The sequence below is a fragment of the Acipenser ruthenus genome, chromosome 9 (assembly GCF_902713425.1).
Source record: "Acipenser ruthenus chromosome 9, fAciRut3.2 maternal haplotype, whole genome shotgun sequence".
In the NCBI taxonomy this organism is placed as follows: Eukaryota; Metazoa; Chordata; class Actinopteri; order Acipenseriformes; family Acipenseridae; genus Acipenser; species Acipenser ruthenus.
Genome location: NC_081197.1, coordinates 11,113,065 through 11,129,970, shown reverse-complemented (window position 1 = coordinate 11,129,970; position 16,906 = coordinate 11,113,065). Strand labels below are relative to the sequence as shown.

The following is a 16,906-nucleotide window of genomic DNA, read 5'->3' as shown; positions in this document are numbered from 1 at the left end:
TAATCTCAATTGAAGATGAATATTGAAAATAAAATAATAATACCAATTTAATTAGGTGGTACAGTAAAGGCTGAAAGGATTCAAGGGAAACAATAAGAAAATATATTTGGAAAGCAATCCTGCTATGTACTGTGTACATTTAGGAACCTGTTTAAGGTGTAGTAAGCATATGCTCACCAACAAGCATTTGGGACAGTGTTGGAGTGCATTACTACTTTCTGCATACAGTATTCATATGAACTGTTTACCAAAAATACAAAGTTAAAGTTATTTCTGCTTCCACGTGTCGAGTAATATTCTCTGTATCTGTGTGGTTTGCTGTCTGTTCTGTCTGCAGGGCCAGCCTCAGGCTGTGTGGGGCCCTAGGTGGTGATGATTAAGTGCAGAGTCCAGAACATCAAGTTAATGTGACAGTAGCAACCGTATCTTAAAGTTAGTATATAGACGCATCATGTAATCATATGCACCTACATATACTAATGTTAAAATACAGTAAATAGTATTATAATATTAAAATGTTAATGAATACTTGTTTCAGTTCGTTTGTTATATATAATTCACAACGTCAAAGCACTCAGAATTCCAGTCTACTTCAAACATCTCACAGTTTTTTTTTTTTTTTTTTTCTAAAATGACCAAGGCCAAGTAGACTGTAATACTGTAATGCCCGACTATAAGTGGATTCTGACAGGTCGGCGACGAGAATAACCAGGCAGAAATAAAGACATAAATAAATAACGAATCAATTGCTCGTGACTTAAGCTACATTGAATTGTATTAATGGATTAGATTTACATTAGCTGCAACAACTGATTTGGTTTTAACCAAAGCATGATTATTTTTTTTTAATCAACAAAATGTGTTTATAAACGAGCAAAACTTAACTTTTGCAGTAAATGAAGAGGCTTGTGAACACTAAACATTATTTTACAACGTATTGTTACCTGTTAAGTCACTTTTGCCCACATACCTTTTTGAATTGCTGAATAAAGATTTAATTGATAACGGTATAAAAGTGAGCTGCAACATGTTTGCTATTGTGAGTATTCCAGAACCAATGAGAAACTATCATCATTTATGGTTTTAGGAAAGGGAGATCGTGTCTAACTAACCTACTTGACTTTTTTGAGGATGCAACATTGAAAATGGATAACTGCAAAGCATACGACATGGTTTATTTAGATTTCCAGAAAGCTTTTGACAAAGTCCTGCATAAAAGATTAATTCTCAAACTGAACGCAGTAGGGATTCAATTAAATGGATTAGGGAGTGGTTAACAGGTAGAAAACAGAAAGTACTGATTAGAGGAGAAACCTCAAAATGGAGTGAGGTAACCAGTGGTGTACCACAGGGATCAGTATTAGGTCCTCTGCTATTCCTAATCTACATTAATGATTTAGATTCTGGTATAGTAAGCAAACTCGTTAAATTTGCAGATGACACAAAAATAGGAGGAGTGGCAAACACTGTTGAAGCAGCAAAGGTCATTCAAAATGATCTAGACAGCATTCAGAATTGGGCAGACACATGGCAAATGAAATTTAATAGAGAAAAGTGTAAAGTATTGCATGCGGGCAATAAAAATGTGCATTATAAATATCATATGGGAGATAGTGAAATTGAGGAAGGGAACTATGAAAAAGACCTAGGAGTTTATGTTGACTCAGAAATGTCTTCATCTAGACAATGTGGGGAAGCTATAAAAAAGGCTAACAAGATGCTCGGATATATTGTGAGAAGTGTTGAATTTAAATCAAGGGAAGTAATGTTAAAACTCTACAATGCATTAGTAAGACCTCACCTAGAATATTGTGTTCAGTTCTGGTCACCTCGTTACAAAAAGGATATTGCTGCTTTAGAAAGAGTGCAAAGAAGAGCAACCAGAATTATCCCGGGTTTAAAAGGCATGTCGTATGCAGACAGGCTAAAATAACTGAATCTATTCAGTCTTGAACAAAGAAGACTACGCGGCGATCTGATTCAAACATTCAAAATCCTAAAAGGTATAGACAATGTCAACCCAGGGGACTTCTTTGACCTGAAAAAAGAAACAAGTACCAGGGGTCACAAATGGAGGTTAGATAAAGGGGCATTCAGAACAGAAAAAGGAGGCACTTTTTTACACAGATAATTGTGAGGGTCTGGAACCAACTCCCCAGTAATGTTGTTGAAGCTGACACCCTGGGATCCTTCAAGAAGCTGCTTGATGAGATTCTGGGATCAATAAGCTACTAACAACCAAACGAGCAAGATGGGCTGAATGGCCTCCTCTCATTTGTAAACTTTCTTATGGTTTCTAAGGAATAAAAAACAATAAAAAAGGAGAAGTATTTGTTTTAAGTCACTTTGTGTACTCACAGGGCCTGGTTTTGGAGCAAATACGTTAAGTTTGACCTAATTTTATTCTGAACGGAAACAATGTAAATGGTTTAAAGCTGGTCAAATTAATACCTTTAGATTTCTGTGGGGAGGTTTTTCTTGTTGCAGGGGGTAAAATGAACAGAATGCAGATGTGAGTCAATCATAAGACTTCTATTATCAGTGTTCAATTCCCTGTAGCTTCAGCCAACATCAAATGCATACCTGGAGGAACGATAAGGGAGGCAGGTGTTTTTTACTACAGCAGCAGCGTTATAAATAAATCTCTTTAGACGTTTAAATCTGCTTGCAGAATATGCAAAATGTATAACCCTGACATCAAAAGTGTTTGTACGTTTTAGAGATAAGCCTTCTACAAAAAAACATTAATCATTAACAAGTGACAGACAGTCAGCTTTATGGCCACTGTAAACCAAGAACAAATATTCTTGAACTTTTTTTTCAGATTCTATAATTGTTGTATATGTTATAGTAAAAGTCTAAATCTGGTAAATCATACATTTTACCTGTAATTGTCAACATTTACCAAGAAAGGTGGTAAATGTCTTGAAGAAATATGTTGCTTTTCAAACATTTACCGGTTAATCTTATGATTTACCGAAGCTTACTGATAAATGTCTGGAATTATGAAGAAATATTTTGCTTTTTGGACATTTACCGTAAGCTTATTGGTAAAAGCACTACGTTATTTACTGGTTAATGTCAAATGTAAAGCGTTATCGTGTTTATTTCGGACATTTACAGCTTTACTTATTAAAGTAAATTGAGATTTGCTAATATTCTGACTTTTACTGTTATACACTATATATTTTAGCAGCAGTTATTATGTAAGAGCATCTGATGCTTATTTAATGCTTACGTGGTGTGGTGCAAGAACGTTGAATAAGCTGTGGAATACCACATTGTTGATATGAAGCTTTTGATTGCGTTGGAGTCATATGCATTTAATAGCTTCATAATGCTACAGTTTTAAATCAGCCCTATGTCTACAGACAGTCCTGTATGCTTAATTGTTTTTTCTTTCTTCTTATAGGAGTAATCTATACTGCAGACATACTCGACCGAGAGACAAAGGATTCTTACTGGCTCACTGTCTACGCCACGGACCACGGTGTTGTGCCATTATACACCACCATTGAAATATACATCGAGGTGGAGGATGTGAATGACAATGCTCCGCTAACGTCTGAACCCGTTTACTATCCCTCGGTTCTGGAGAACTCTCCAAAAGACGTGTCTGTAATCCAGATCCAGGCCCAGGACCCAGACGCCAGCCCTCGTGATAAGCTCACTTACAGGATCTCAAGTGGAAACCCTCAGAACTTCTTTGTTATCAACTCAAAGACAGGTATGCAGAGACCCCAATATGCAAATTACTGATGTTATTCCTAGGCTGAAGGAAGCTTAATTGATATCTGGATCTAATAGGGGTCAGCAATTCTAATAGGGGTAAGAGTGGCAGCCAGTGGTGTAGCGAGGTAGAGAGATAGAACTCTCAGAACTGATGGTTTGTGAGGAACCACGCCCTCAATAACTGCTCCTAAAGTATTTTGTGGTGGTAACCAGCATGTTCTGCCAATTTCTGTACAAATTAAAATGAATTACTGTATTGCTTCGGATTTAAGACGCAGCCCAAATTTCCCACCCTTAGTTTATGCATATAAGAAAATTACTTATGGATGCAGTTTGCAGCCATCTGCTGTCGCACAGAGCATTACAGTTATGTGATGCTTCTCATTTCCAGTCTGCTGTCACACAGCATTACAGTTATGTGATGCTTCTCATTTCCAGTCTGCTGTCACACAGAGCATTACAGTTATGTGATGCTTCTCATTTCCAGTCTGCTGTCACACAGCATTACTGTTATGTGATGCTTCTCATTTCCAGTCTGCTGTCACACAGCATTACAGTTATGTGATGCTTCTCATTTCCAGTCTGCTGTCACACAGCATTACTGTTATGTGATGCTTCTCATTTCCAGTCTGCTGTCACACAGCATTACAGTTATGTGATGCTTCTCATTTCCAGTCTGCTGTCACACAGCATTACTGTTATGTGATGCTTCTCATTTCCAGTCTGCTGTCACACAGAGCATTACAGTTAAGCACTGCTTCTCATTTCCAGTTGTGATTACTCACACCTGTTTTCTCCCTTTTTGTGAACTATGGTATTGCTTAGCAAGTAGAAAAATACGGGAGACTGATCAACATTTCCAATCTGTCCAAGTTGGTACTGTTTGTTTGAACGGAGCTCAATAATGAAAAGCTGAAATTGTAAAAGCTTCTCTACGAATTCCTCAGGAAGCTAATGATGGTTCTTTGAAACTGGCTGCCTGTATGTCATGGACGATTCAAGATTGCGCAGTGATGTTTTTGTTCGTCTTTTCTCTAGCAGGGAGTCACGTTCCTGTTTGTGTACTCGGGCAGTCTTTTGATGCACACACGCATCACAATACTCAAATTTAAGACCGGGGCCATTTTTTAAGAAGACAAATTGGTATAAAAAGTGCATCTTAAATTCAAAAGAATACAGTTATTGTTGAGATATTATTCCAGTAATTAAGTATTTGAGTATTGATTTTATTTCAGTATTTTCATTTGATTCCATTTTATACTGCTCGAGTCAAATGTAAATATCAACATAATGTAGTGCCCTGTAAATAGATGAAAGGGCATTTCTGATAGATCTCAGTGCATGTCCAGCAGTGGATTGAAAAAGGCTGAAGAAGATGACGAGAGAGAGAGAGAGAGAGAGAGAGAGAGAGAGAGAGAGAGAGAGAGAGAGAGAGAGAGAGAGAGAGAGATAGAGAGAGAGAGAGAGAGAGAGAGAGAGAGAGAGATCATCATCTCCCACTTAATACAAGCTTTTTATTATTGCATGAAAGAAAGGATATACAGTATGCATGATTAGTTATTTGCATTGCACAATGTGGTGGTCTATCTTTAGTTTGTCTTCTCTGTCTGATTTTGATCCTCTTGCTGTATTTTATAAAACAATGCATTCTGTGATTTAATGACCTAAACTTAGTAATCTAATCAGAGGGCATTTATCTAGCCAGGTTCTCACAATAATGAGGCAAATCCTATAGAATTCAGGTACCGTACTGTATCAACAGTTGTGTATTTAGAACACTCCACCCATCATCCAAACCATAGATAGTCTGAAGCCAGTTAGCAGTTTGATATTTAATAGATAGCTCACAAAGCTTTAAGTGCTGTAATTAAGGATAAATAATTACTTGGCAGTAGCATTCTCATAAATTGACAGTAATAAGGTTAAATGTGTTCATTATTGGGTGATTACTTCTCTTTGGGTTAGACTCATACTTGTATGTACAGAGACAGCTTGGAGCTATAAAAGAAGTGCAGTAGAACTATTTTGTATAACAGTTTTCTAAAAGACCTGTGCAGTTACAGAAACACTTGGATTGTTTGAAATCAAAGGCATTATGAGTTGTTTTTTATGTGGCTAGTCAAAGCTACACTACACTGGAGTGCCTAAGAAGCTAAGAAAGGATGTGCTCATCCTCAGTACTTGGATAGAAGTCCTTCAAAGAACACCAGGTGCTGCAATGCCCGGTGTTTGTTGCTCAGTTGTTTTTTCCCAGCATGGTCTTAGGGGTTAATGTGCTGTAGTACTTCATAGTTAAACTGTGGCCCTGTATAAATGATAGGTAATACAGATTGTTCTTTGTATTGAGGAAGAATAGCAAAATTAATCTTATGTTCTGGACAAATCACAGGACTAATAACACATTTTAACTACCTGGCTACATTTGCTTCAAAATACTTTTGTTTCTCAACTTCTGCAGTGTAAAGGGTTTATCATAGTGAAGATATCTATAGCATATATGTGTGAATATGTTTAGGTTAATCTGATTTTAGGGAAATACTGTAGTATTATCTTTTTATAAATGCGTTGTTTATTTACAGACATTTCGCTTGATATACATTTATATGGGTCATGGAAGTCTGGCCAGACAGCTACTCGGCCATTACAGTTACCCTTGCACCGTCACCTCCTTATAAATATTGTGTTAATAACACTGTTTCTGCACTTGCGGGATCTGCCTACAGCAATCAAACCCTTTAGGTAAAATTGGATTGCAACAGGGTAGGTTCTTGACAGTTACATCCTTAACAATTTAGGTCAACTTGGGTGGGATCCATTGACTTTAGACTTGAAGGAGAATTAATTAGATGTGCAATTTCATCATCAAATTAATAGGGAACATAGATAGAGCTGGGAGAACACTAGTCTCATGACATCATTGTCATATGATCTGCAAGCCCAGTAATTAGCCTATATTTGTAAACCTACTGTGGAGTGTTGCAAGCTAAGACCCACATAAAGGCTATGCGTGTCACGTATTATTTAGATCTCCTCTTTATCTTCCATAGATGCAATGATGGGGGTTTTGAAATTATTATAAATTTAGCAAATGTTTGTAGTTGTTATTAATACTGTATGTTGGTGGTTTTAATCTTGGTTTATTTATTTTTTTAATTGAAATTGAGGATTTTCCATCTTTACTACTATGATTGGCTTTTGAAATACAACATAAATTATTCATGTAAGCTACCAGATGTAAGGGAAACATGTTCAATCATGTTATTTGTTTTTATTCATATATATATATATATATATATATATATATATATATATATATATATATATATATATATATGAATGTTACCCCAGAGTGAAACCTCTGGGGTAACATTGTCCTGTTTTCAGCGGCATCTGTCACAGTGAAGACCAAACAAGTCCCAGCAGCACCACAGCATCATTAAAATCAAATTATATCCCCCCAAAAATAAATTATGCTGCAAAAAAATATATGGGACACTCATATTTGTTCACAGGCTGCTGTTTGCCCTAATAGAGAAATGCCTTTAGGGTTGAAACATCAACATATTACCCTGAATTTTTAAATAAAAAACACTTACCAGTACCAATAGCAAAGCTAACCTCAATGTGTATTTGTTCTTATAATATCATTGTCAAAAGATGAAAATACCACTCTTGTGCCATTCTACCAATGGCTCATCTCATACCATTGCTTGTAGTGTCATTGTGCAACCGTACATTTCCCATCATCTTCCTGCTCACATATGTAACTGAGATGGATTCACCAGTGAGCAGGCGGATGATGGGAAATGTAGTTCTAAGCGGTCACAATATATAAAAAAAAAATATTAAAACAATACACACAGCTTACGTAAACAGTTGTAGCAACACATGGGAACATGTAACACAATAAAATAAAAAGGTCCTTATGTACCCTTTAACACATGTATAATTCAGTGGCAGCTTCAATGTAAACTGCTGTTTTAAATGTTAAAATTACATTAGTGCATGCATAGTGAATTTGTAACCATTTACAAGCTTTTTCGGGATTAATTTCAAGTGTCACCCCCCTGTCATGTTTGCTTTTGGATCAGTGCATATACTATAAAGTAGTAATGTCGTCATCAGGGGGTACTTACATTTTTTGGGGGAATATCATGGATCTTTTAATCATATTTGGGACACCAAACACTATTGTGTTTGTGGAACTTATAGGGTTATGATATTCTGGTCACAGCAGTGAGCAGAAAATGAATACATTTGTAATCGACAAACTGTGGATCATTAGAATGAGTTAAAGGCCTGCTGTGATGACATACTGTACTGTACATGGAATCATACCTTACTTAGCTATGTAATTTTACAATGCTTGATGCTTAAATGTTTTGTTCTGAATATGTTGGCAAAAGCCTTGCAGATGGATTTTGGTTATTGCAGATCTAACAAGAATACTAGAAAACCAAAAACACATTCAAAAACATTGTTTTGGAGGCATTATTATTTCACACTCGTAACAAAATAATAATAACAGTGCACTTTTGAATCTGCTCTACTATATGTGATAATCGCTGGAATGATTTTGAGTGACTGCTGTAATATTGCAGTCCTCAACAGTTACAGTATATCCCTGTTGCAGTTTTCTAATGCATTACATTTTAGTACAGTACCTTTTCTTATCCTTCAGTCGTCCCTTGTCGCTTTCAACAAAGCTGCATGACTATACTTTCAGTACACACGCGTTGACCACAGATGAAGGTATGTGAACCCCAAGAGAAGATTACAAGAGTAACGAAGCGTGCACTTCATACCACTTGAGAACAGTTTTGATAGAGGTCTCTGTGACACCATTGTCACCATCACTCTCACCTACAAAGTTCAAGCATGGCTTGAGGCACAAGTTACAAAAGGCTCGGTCGCCAGTTGACTGCTGTTAGTACAGCACTGTAACATTTGCTTGAGCTGTTTTCAAATCTCCTGTCCAGCTTGTTTAATGGACCATGTACCTGCCTGGAAAAAAATGATATATTTTTGAAGATGTTAAGCTGCAAACATTCGCAATAAAACTCACTTTTCAGCTTTCAGTCTACACTTTTCAGATCCAGTCGAAGTAAGTTTACTGAAATGTTTATTCTGTGTGTTCTCCCTCTTTAATGGTAATGTATCCTGTTCTACTGAACACTGGCATGATAGGATCAGATATGATTATAATTTGAAGGCTTGGACAACTTGAAAACCTATATAGTAATCAAAATCTTCAGTTTCACAAGAGCTATATATAGGCCTAGGAGTACTGTAGGTATTTTAAGCCATGCTGTTAAGAAGTTCACCAAACTCTCCAGCAGATGTTGATTTAAGATTTTTTTTTATTTTTATAATTTATTTATTTATTTTTATTTACTTTTAAGTTTGAAATTAAAATCAGTGTAGGAAAGATAAACGCACACGTAAACACTTGGATTATTGTGTTCCAGGGATTAAACAGTTTCCCATTCCCCCAATACATATGGCTATCATCACAGAAGAAAATTATTTTTACTGTTTATCGTGTTATTTAATTTTCACTGATTATTCAAGGGTCTTCAACCACAAAACAGCCTTGCAGAATACATATGGAATTATAATTGTGCATGAAATTAGTTAACCCTTTCCAATTTTTAACACCTAACAAAAATGATCACAAACGCTCATGTTGCTTCTTGTTGAACTGGTTAAATCATTGAGTGTTAGCACACGTTTGTGCCAGAGGAGGACTAATCTCATTTTCTATGCCTTTGATTCTGCTTATTCTGTGTATGCTAAAAGGATTGTTAGCACCCTGTTAAAAGGACAGAGCAGGAGAGATTTATGCTCATCCTCATATGTTGACCTTCTATTCATTACCAGTGGTTCTGCCTGCTTTGGCATCGCCAGCTGATAGAGTGGTAGGGATCTGCGCAACAATAAAACCAATTCTAATGGTTTTGACCTTTCACATGCAATTAATAATATTGGTCTGTTCTAAAAGAAAAGGTAGTACTGTAGATCACGAGTGTGCCAGTCCAGTCCTTGAGATCTGCAGTCCTCCATGTCTTATAGGTATCATTAACTAATTAACTAATTAAGACTAGAAGGAGGTTGAGGACCGACATTGTGCACCCCTGCTGTAGATGCTGGATTAAAAGGCACTGACTCCATGGACAAGAATTAAAGATGGACAACAACAAACTGAATATTCCCTTTTGAGGTGATTTGGATTATCAACAGGGTATTCATGTACTGTAGGTACTTGCTGCATAGCCCTGTCTGGTGCCGAATACTCAAATCTCCAAATTGCATTTTCTGAACACCCAATATTGGTACTGATTGCAATCTAGACAGCACTACAGTACTTCAAATACACCAGTACTGATACAATAGAGGGGACATACAATAATGTGATATCTTGTAACAATTGTAAGTCGCCCTGGATAAGGGCGTCTGCTAAGAAATAAATAATAATAATAATAATAATACTTTAGTGTTGATATGAGGTCATGGTTATTGTTTTAAGAGACTCGGCTCCTGCTGTTCTTCCATAGGTGCTCTTTCATGAACAAAATAAAAGCTCAGATATTGAGTGCATACATCTATATTTAAATGAATATGCATTGCATTTTTTTGTTCCTTTTAATGTTTGGATTTCTTTAAATCAGTAAGCACAGAATGCTAATGATGCTATTGGCAGCAGCTGTGCGTAGTAATACCATTGTGAGATTGATTATCATAGCCGAGCAATTAAACACCTTTAACCTTGGCAGATGGGTGGTGAATTAATGAGAATGCTGATAATAGTGTGTTTCTTCCACTAAAGGTTATGTACGAAGCCCACGCGTCTTGTGTGCCTTACTGGCTTCAAAGTACGTCCTGTGCTAGGTAATGCAAAATGACAGCTGCATGTCTCTTAAAACATCTGTTAACAATAGTTAATAAGCAGGGATGCACTGAGGCCACTCTCAGTCATCATCTTTTTGAATTATGCTGCGTATTGGCACATACAGAATGTACCCCTCGCTACCTACGAGGCATGCGTCTGAGCGTGCCTTCACATTCAGAGACCCACTTTCTGCAAAAATAAACTACCTAGTGTATATTGCATTTGGAACTGATAGTTAATCTGCCAGTTCTGTAGTTCTCAACAGCTGCTTGTCTGCACACCTTGTAATTTGTGGTTGTACAATGGGTGGGTGTCAGCGACTGGCAGCATTGGTTCCATGTCACTGAGTTTTGTTTTCTGGTGACTTCTCCTCTGCTTATTTAAACTACAACAAGCAAAGTTGCCTTTAGTGTTATTTTTTTATGGTGACTAGGCAGCGAAAGCAGCCTGAAATAAAATTAAGACTGTACTTTAAAGTGCAGTTATTGAATTTGCAGATCTTACCTAATATATATATATATATATGTGCAAAGCTTTATTTGGCAGACACTTTTATCTAAAGTGACTTCCAGAGATTTGGGGGTGAACTATGCATCGCAACTGCTGCTAAGTCACTTACAAAAGGACCTTGGTTTTACGTCTCATCCGAAGGACAGAGCACAAGGAGAAGTGATCAGGGTCACACATAGTGAGCCAGTGGCTGAGCTGGGCTTGAATCTGGAACCTCCTGGTAACAAGCCCCTTTCTTTAGACACTGGACCACCAAGCTGACTTATAGTTCCAATGGTATTCCTTACATAAATAGAAATATAATTAGTTAAGCCATTATCTGTGTATTTTAGGTATAAATAAATAAAATATCAGCAGATCGTTCTTTTAAAACAAATAAAGAACTTGGTAATGGACCGTTTTTTTTTTTTTCCTTCCTGCTTCCTACCGAGGAGATTGATATTGATTCAATAATGCGCATTTGGCTTGAGGCAGCAAAGAATTGTGGACACATAACTTATTTTAAGCATGTCTGACAGTAACATAAGTGCTAACAGATACCGAAATAAATACGAAGAGACTATTATCAAAAGATAGGAAAGTGTGACCTCTGTGATTATCCCATCAGCGCTCTTCAAGGTAAAGCAAATTTCTGGTAGAAAATACCAAAAGCATTGCCTGTGGGTGTAATTGGTGAGGATTTCTCAACCACAATTGGGTTTATTGAAAGGGCAAACTTCTCATTTTCACACCATTGTCATTGCTCAAACTCTATCAGGGTCCTTAGGAGAGAGTGCTGCCTGATTTATAATGCAGTGACAGGATGAAAAGAGATTTAGTTAAGGATGCGGCCGTCTGTCGTTTGATCATTGTGACACCTTACAGAGTCATTTACACCATTAGAAATGTGATGGTTTCGGTTCTTGCCACGCCGGAAAAGGTAGAGGCTGTAAATCTCCCTGCAGCTAGCTGTCAGCAATCAAATCTTTTCATTGACCTTCTTTAAATTACGTTGAACAGCCAGGGTTGTATTGTGTTCTTTGCGCCTGGGTACAAAGACTTCATCCAACTGCATCTCTGTCTTTCTTGAACAAGGTGTGCAGTGAAACAGAAGAGCAAATACTGGATGTTGTGGCTGAACAAAGGCTTCTAGAAACCATTCTTGATCGCGGTGCTGTCAAATAGATAGGTACTTGTTTCTACAAGGTTCCGAGGAAAGCCAAAAATACATATATTCTCTTAATATTTTCTATATTGTAACGCTATATTGTCTTTAGTGTTGCACAAGAAAATGATACAATGATGTTTAATACATTACAGTTGGTTGTTACAATACTCTGAACTATGCTGCTGGTTGGCTTGATGAATTCATGCTATAAACCTGCAGATTTATATGTTAGACAGCATCTGTCGTGTGCTCCTGCCTCCAGCCAATCATATCACTACTGCTACTGTACATCACATGTGTAAATAACAGGCTGGCAGGATGCAGAGATGATGGGGGCTATTGAACTTGGCTCTGCTCATCAACGTTACTTGTTTTTAAGAAAAAAGTAATCAAAGTGCTGGAGGGTTTGAGATGTTATTGCATCGCTGCCAAAAATAAGCAATTCCCTTTTCCCTTTGTTGTTGCACATTAAGCCCCAACTACAACATTAACATCACTCAGGGCAGCTATTTTAGTCACAGAGTTGGATTGGACTTAGTCTTTGAATTACTATAAAAGTTAATGAAATCTATACTTAAAATGAAGTGTCTTTTTGTACATGGGTCTACAGTAGCAAGCAAGTGGTAATGAGTGAACAGTTAAGGTTTATCAACCAACTGGCACCAACAATCTAAGACATTTTTCAACTTGAAAAATGCAGACGTGTTAGATAAGTCCAATGGCAAAAGACTTAAAAGAAATAAAAAAAAAAGTGCCTATTGGCTGAAATGATGGTTTTGCTTGCTGCACAGGGATGATAAGCAAAAAGCCATGAAGAACAAACTGAAAGCACATATTAAACAGCATATCTGTTGCGGTATATTTCATTTCTTAAGATTCAGCTCCAGCAGTCTAGTGGCGAAAGCTGACTGTCAGAGTAGGATATAACGTTCCTGAAATGTAAGTATAATAAAGGGATTTGTCTCTCTGATTCCAGCTTATCTCAGTAGTTTGCCATCTCCCATCTTGTGATGAAGCACCGTGTGTCTGCCTGTGATAGTAGATTTTGAGCCAGCTTGTCCTTGCTCTTGGTAATTGTAGCAACAACATGAAGCACCTACTGTAGAACCTCTGCAGGAGATGAACCACTTCTCTATTTATTGTGGTTAGTGTATGGCTACTTTTAATAGGACTGGTCCTAGCCACATATTGGCCGATACAAATTTGCACTGCATGTACATTCTTATAATTAAATTATCCATTATTTTGTAACTGTTGTTTATTTTTTTTTTTTATTTATGTAGCTTAACTTTAAGCACACAATGACACTAGGTATCAGTGTGTCCATAAAAGCGAAGTTGAATATGAATTTTGTGCACACCCCTGTTAAAGTACAGTGAATTTATCTAAAAAGTGTTGCTCTTATTTTAATAACCTTGAGCATTTAGTGTTTGCCGTGACAACATATTTAATTGTTTATAACTAGGGCTTCTGTTTTTCGGTTTTTATTAATTTAATTTTTCGGTACTTATTTTTAGCTATTTTCGAGATATCCCAAAATCTTTTTTTTTTTTTTTTCACTGCTTTCGCTTTTTATATGCTGTATGAAATTAATGTTTTTGGTTACTTTCCAAAATGTTTGGGCGTTTTTTTGTTTTTTTTTCCATCACATGTATAGTATAGTAACTTTACAGTACTTGCACACTTAAGTTGTACCTTCTTTTCTTTGCTGTCTTCCTCAACTAAATCCTTATGGTCACGGGCACATTCTTCTGGGGTTTTATGTGTAGGCATTTTTATTACATTTCACCACAATTTGCAATTCTGTTTTAAATCCTTTACACTTCATTTGGAAATGTGGAATATATAACTTTCAGATCTTTTCAGATCTCAGATTTGCAAACACACACTCTGTGCAGACATGCGAATCTCGTTGTGTTGCTTGAACCTCTACTAACCCCCAGTGCATTGTAAAATGAGAGTTCTGTTCAGCCCTCTGATTGGTTGAGACAATACACCCAGTCGCTTGGTAAACAATAAGTGATGTCACAAGGTGAAGGATTCATTGGAGCTACCATATTTCAGGAGCATTCACTTACTCATCCACTTTCTGTGGTACACCGTGTTTTTTATTTTTTTTGGGCTTCTACTCTGGCAAGCTTAATTCAATTCCTCACCTCCATGACTGAACAGCAAATCCCTCGATACTGTAATATACATTATACAAAATGTTAAAGTAAAGTACATGTATATATAATATATTTATTGTATGTATTGATATTTACTGTACTGTCTTTGAAATGAATAAAAAAAAAATAATACAAAAAGTAAAGTAAATGTAGGTGATTTGTAGCTACAGTCTTCTCCTGTCTGGCACTGAACAGTACATAACATTTTGACCATATACAGTAATTACCAGCTTTGATTAAATAGTTCAGTAGTCTGGAGTATTACAGTAGTTTAACACTAGGTAGCTGACATTTTGGGTCCGTTGCGGCATTTGAAAATAGTAACCACTCATATATTTAGGAAACAATTTAAAACGATGGTGCTGCATTTGAAACCATACTGTACCGCTGTACATACATATACAACAGAAAACACGATCGAGAAGATGTTTATGTGCAGCCTGAAGCTAAAAGCAAATTGTTTTTTTAGGAAATGATTGAGTGCTTTATGGGGATGAGGTATTGTATATTTTTGCAAACGTGTAGGACATCACTCTCTGTTGTGGCTGCTTTGAGCAGGGGCATAACAGTTTAACAAAAAAAAAAAAAAAACAGCAAACAAACTGTTACCTTTCGACTAAAGATTTATGTTTAGATTTTTTTTTCCTTCTGTATCAGAGAAAACTTGTCAAGCCCCTCCCCGTAACACCACCATGTTCATGAATCCAGTTACGGTGGATAACCATTTACCTTAAGCTAATTAAGGTGTGGTGTTAACAAGAGTGTGGAATGTGTTCCTTAGCTGCAGTGTACCACAGTAAAGTTCACTTTCATTCTAAAGTAGAAAAATGTGTGAGCAAAAATGATGGCTATCCCTTCAATTGAGCTCCCTGTTTTGTGTGAAGCACTGCCTGTTGATACAGCAGTCACAACAGATCTCACTCCTAGTATCTGCATATGCTTTGTATTTTCTAGCGTGCAGAGCGACAGTGACTGCAATTTTCTGTGCCACCCTTTATCAATAATGAATTGCATATGTGTATGACCCTTCCATGACCTTCCCCTGTGGCTAGCACTCTGAACACGCTTCCTCATGCTTTTTTGAATTACATTCCATCTAGTTAATAAATCACCCCTTGTGGTATAAGCATTTGGGCAAACAGAATGCCGCGCCCAGTTGATTTGGTGTCTATTTATTTCTATAGTTTAGCTTTCTGATTGCAGTGGGATGCACAGCATGTTGACTATCCAGTCTTTTTAAAGCTATATAGACCTGTCACTATTGAGTCCTGCTTGCCCTGTTTGCACTGATTTTTTGGTGGGTCTGAATATGTGAAAAGATGTAGAAAACCATAGTGGACACTTCCTCTTTAAGTGCTCCCCTTTAAGTCTTATGCTTTAATTAAGTATTAATGAAGCAGGCCGATTTATGAGTGGTTATATATGTGCACATCTTATTATTGGTTTTGAACAGCGTTTAATTCTGATTGCACAGTGGCTGAGCAGACTGCTGCTGCACAGCATTGCATGTTGTGTCTGTATCACCACATTGAGAGTCTACAGTACCGGCAAGTCTCTCAAAGAGACCTGGCATGCTTCCAGAGCCTGATCATCCATGGCCGAAGGTGGGAAGCTCAATTGCCATGGCACCCATTCTCTATGGCTCTCCCTGGATCATGATACACACACATTAGAAGGAACTGGCTGGGGGAGGAACCTTTGCTCACTCCACTCTTCTGCCCTGTAGTTTAGCTTTGATCACAGTCTAGCGAGCTGAGACTGATACAGTAGAAAGGAGACGCTGAACGCTAAATAATACTATACTGCATACCTAGTATGCTGTGGTCTGATTTTCAGTGTTCAGCATAACACCTTGTAGATTACACACAAACACATGTGGGGGAGGGGGTGTAAGTAACATGTACAGTAGTCTAGTAGGCTGTTAGGAAGCTGAAGTGTCACACAGCAATATGCAAAACATAGTTGTTTGGTGTGTGTTTACACTCTGCTTTATCAGAAGGACGACCTTGTAGACAAATCAAATTTGTTTATTTTTCTTTAAAAAAAGAAAGAAAATATAATTTCCTCATTTTTTTTTATTTGAGTCTCTATAACATGTTGATAGGTGTTTCTAATGTTTTGTACAAACCCTATACAGAATCTAATGTTTCCGCCATTGAAAATGCAGCAGCTCTTATTCATAAGCACATTCTTGTATATCCACTTGGCTCATCGTCATACATGCCCCATTAGCTTCATTATTCTCTGAGACTGATTTAGCCTTCCTTAGAATCACTCAACTTGGCAGAAGGGTTTATCCTTTAGTTTCAGTTTATTTGCTGACTTCTAGCATGCCCTCCAAACGATGGTGGTTTTGTGGGGTACAGTACAGTAAGTGTTTGAAAATGAAATTCACCCAGTAAGATGGATCTAAGTGAATTCAATAGAATGCCTTAATGCATTTTGTAATGGAAGGGAAGG

General features: G+C 37.1%; 1 protein-coding gene across 8 annotated transcripts in view; it reads left to right on the top strand.

The window, feature by feature from the left end:
• Window positions 1–16,906, top strand: part of fat3a (FAT atypical cadherin 3a) — a 180,139-nt gene that overhangs the window by 71,470 nt on the left and 91,763 nt on the right. For all 8 annotated transcript variants that reach the window (XM_059031131.1, XM_034923644.2, XM_034923642.2 and 5 more), the window contains one exon: window positions 3,413–3,727. In XM_059031131.1, the coding sequence (XP_058887114.1) occupies window positions 3,413–3,727 (315 nt within the window). The remainder of the gene's footprint in view (window positions 1–3,412; window positions 3,728–16,906) is intronic.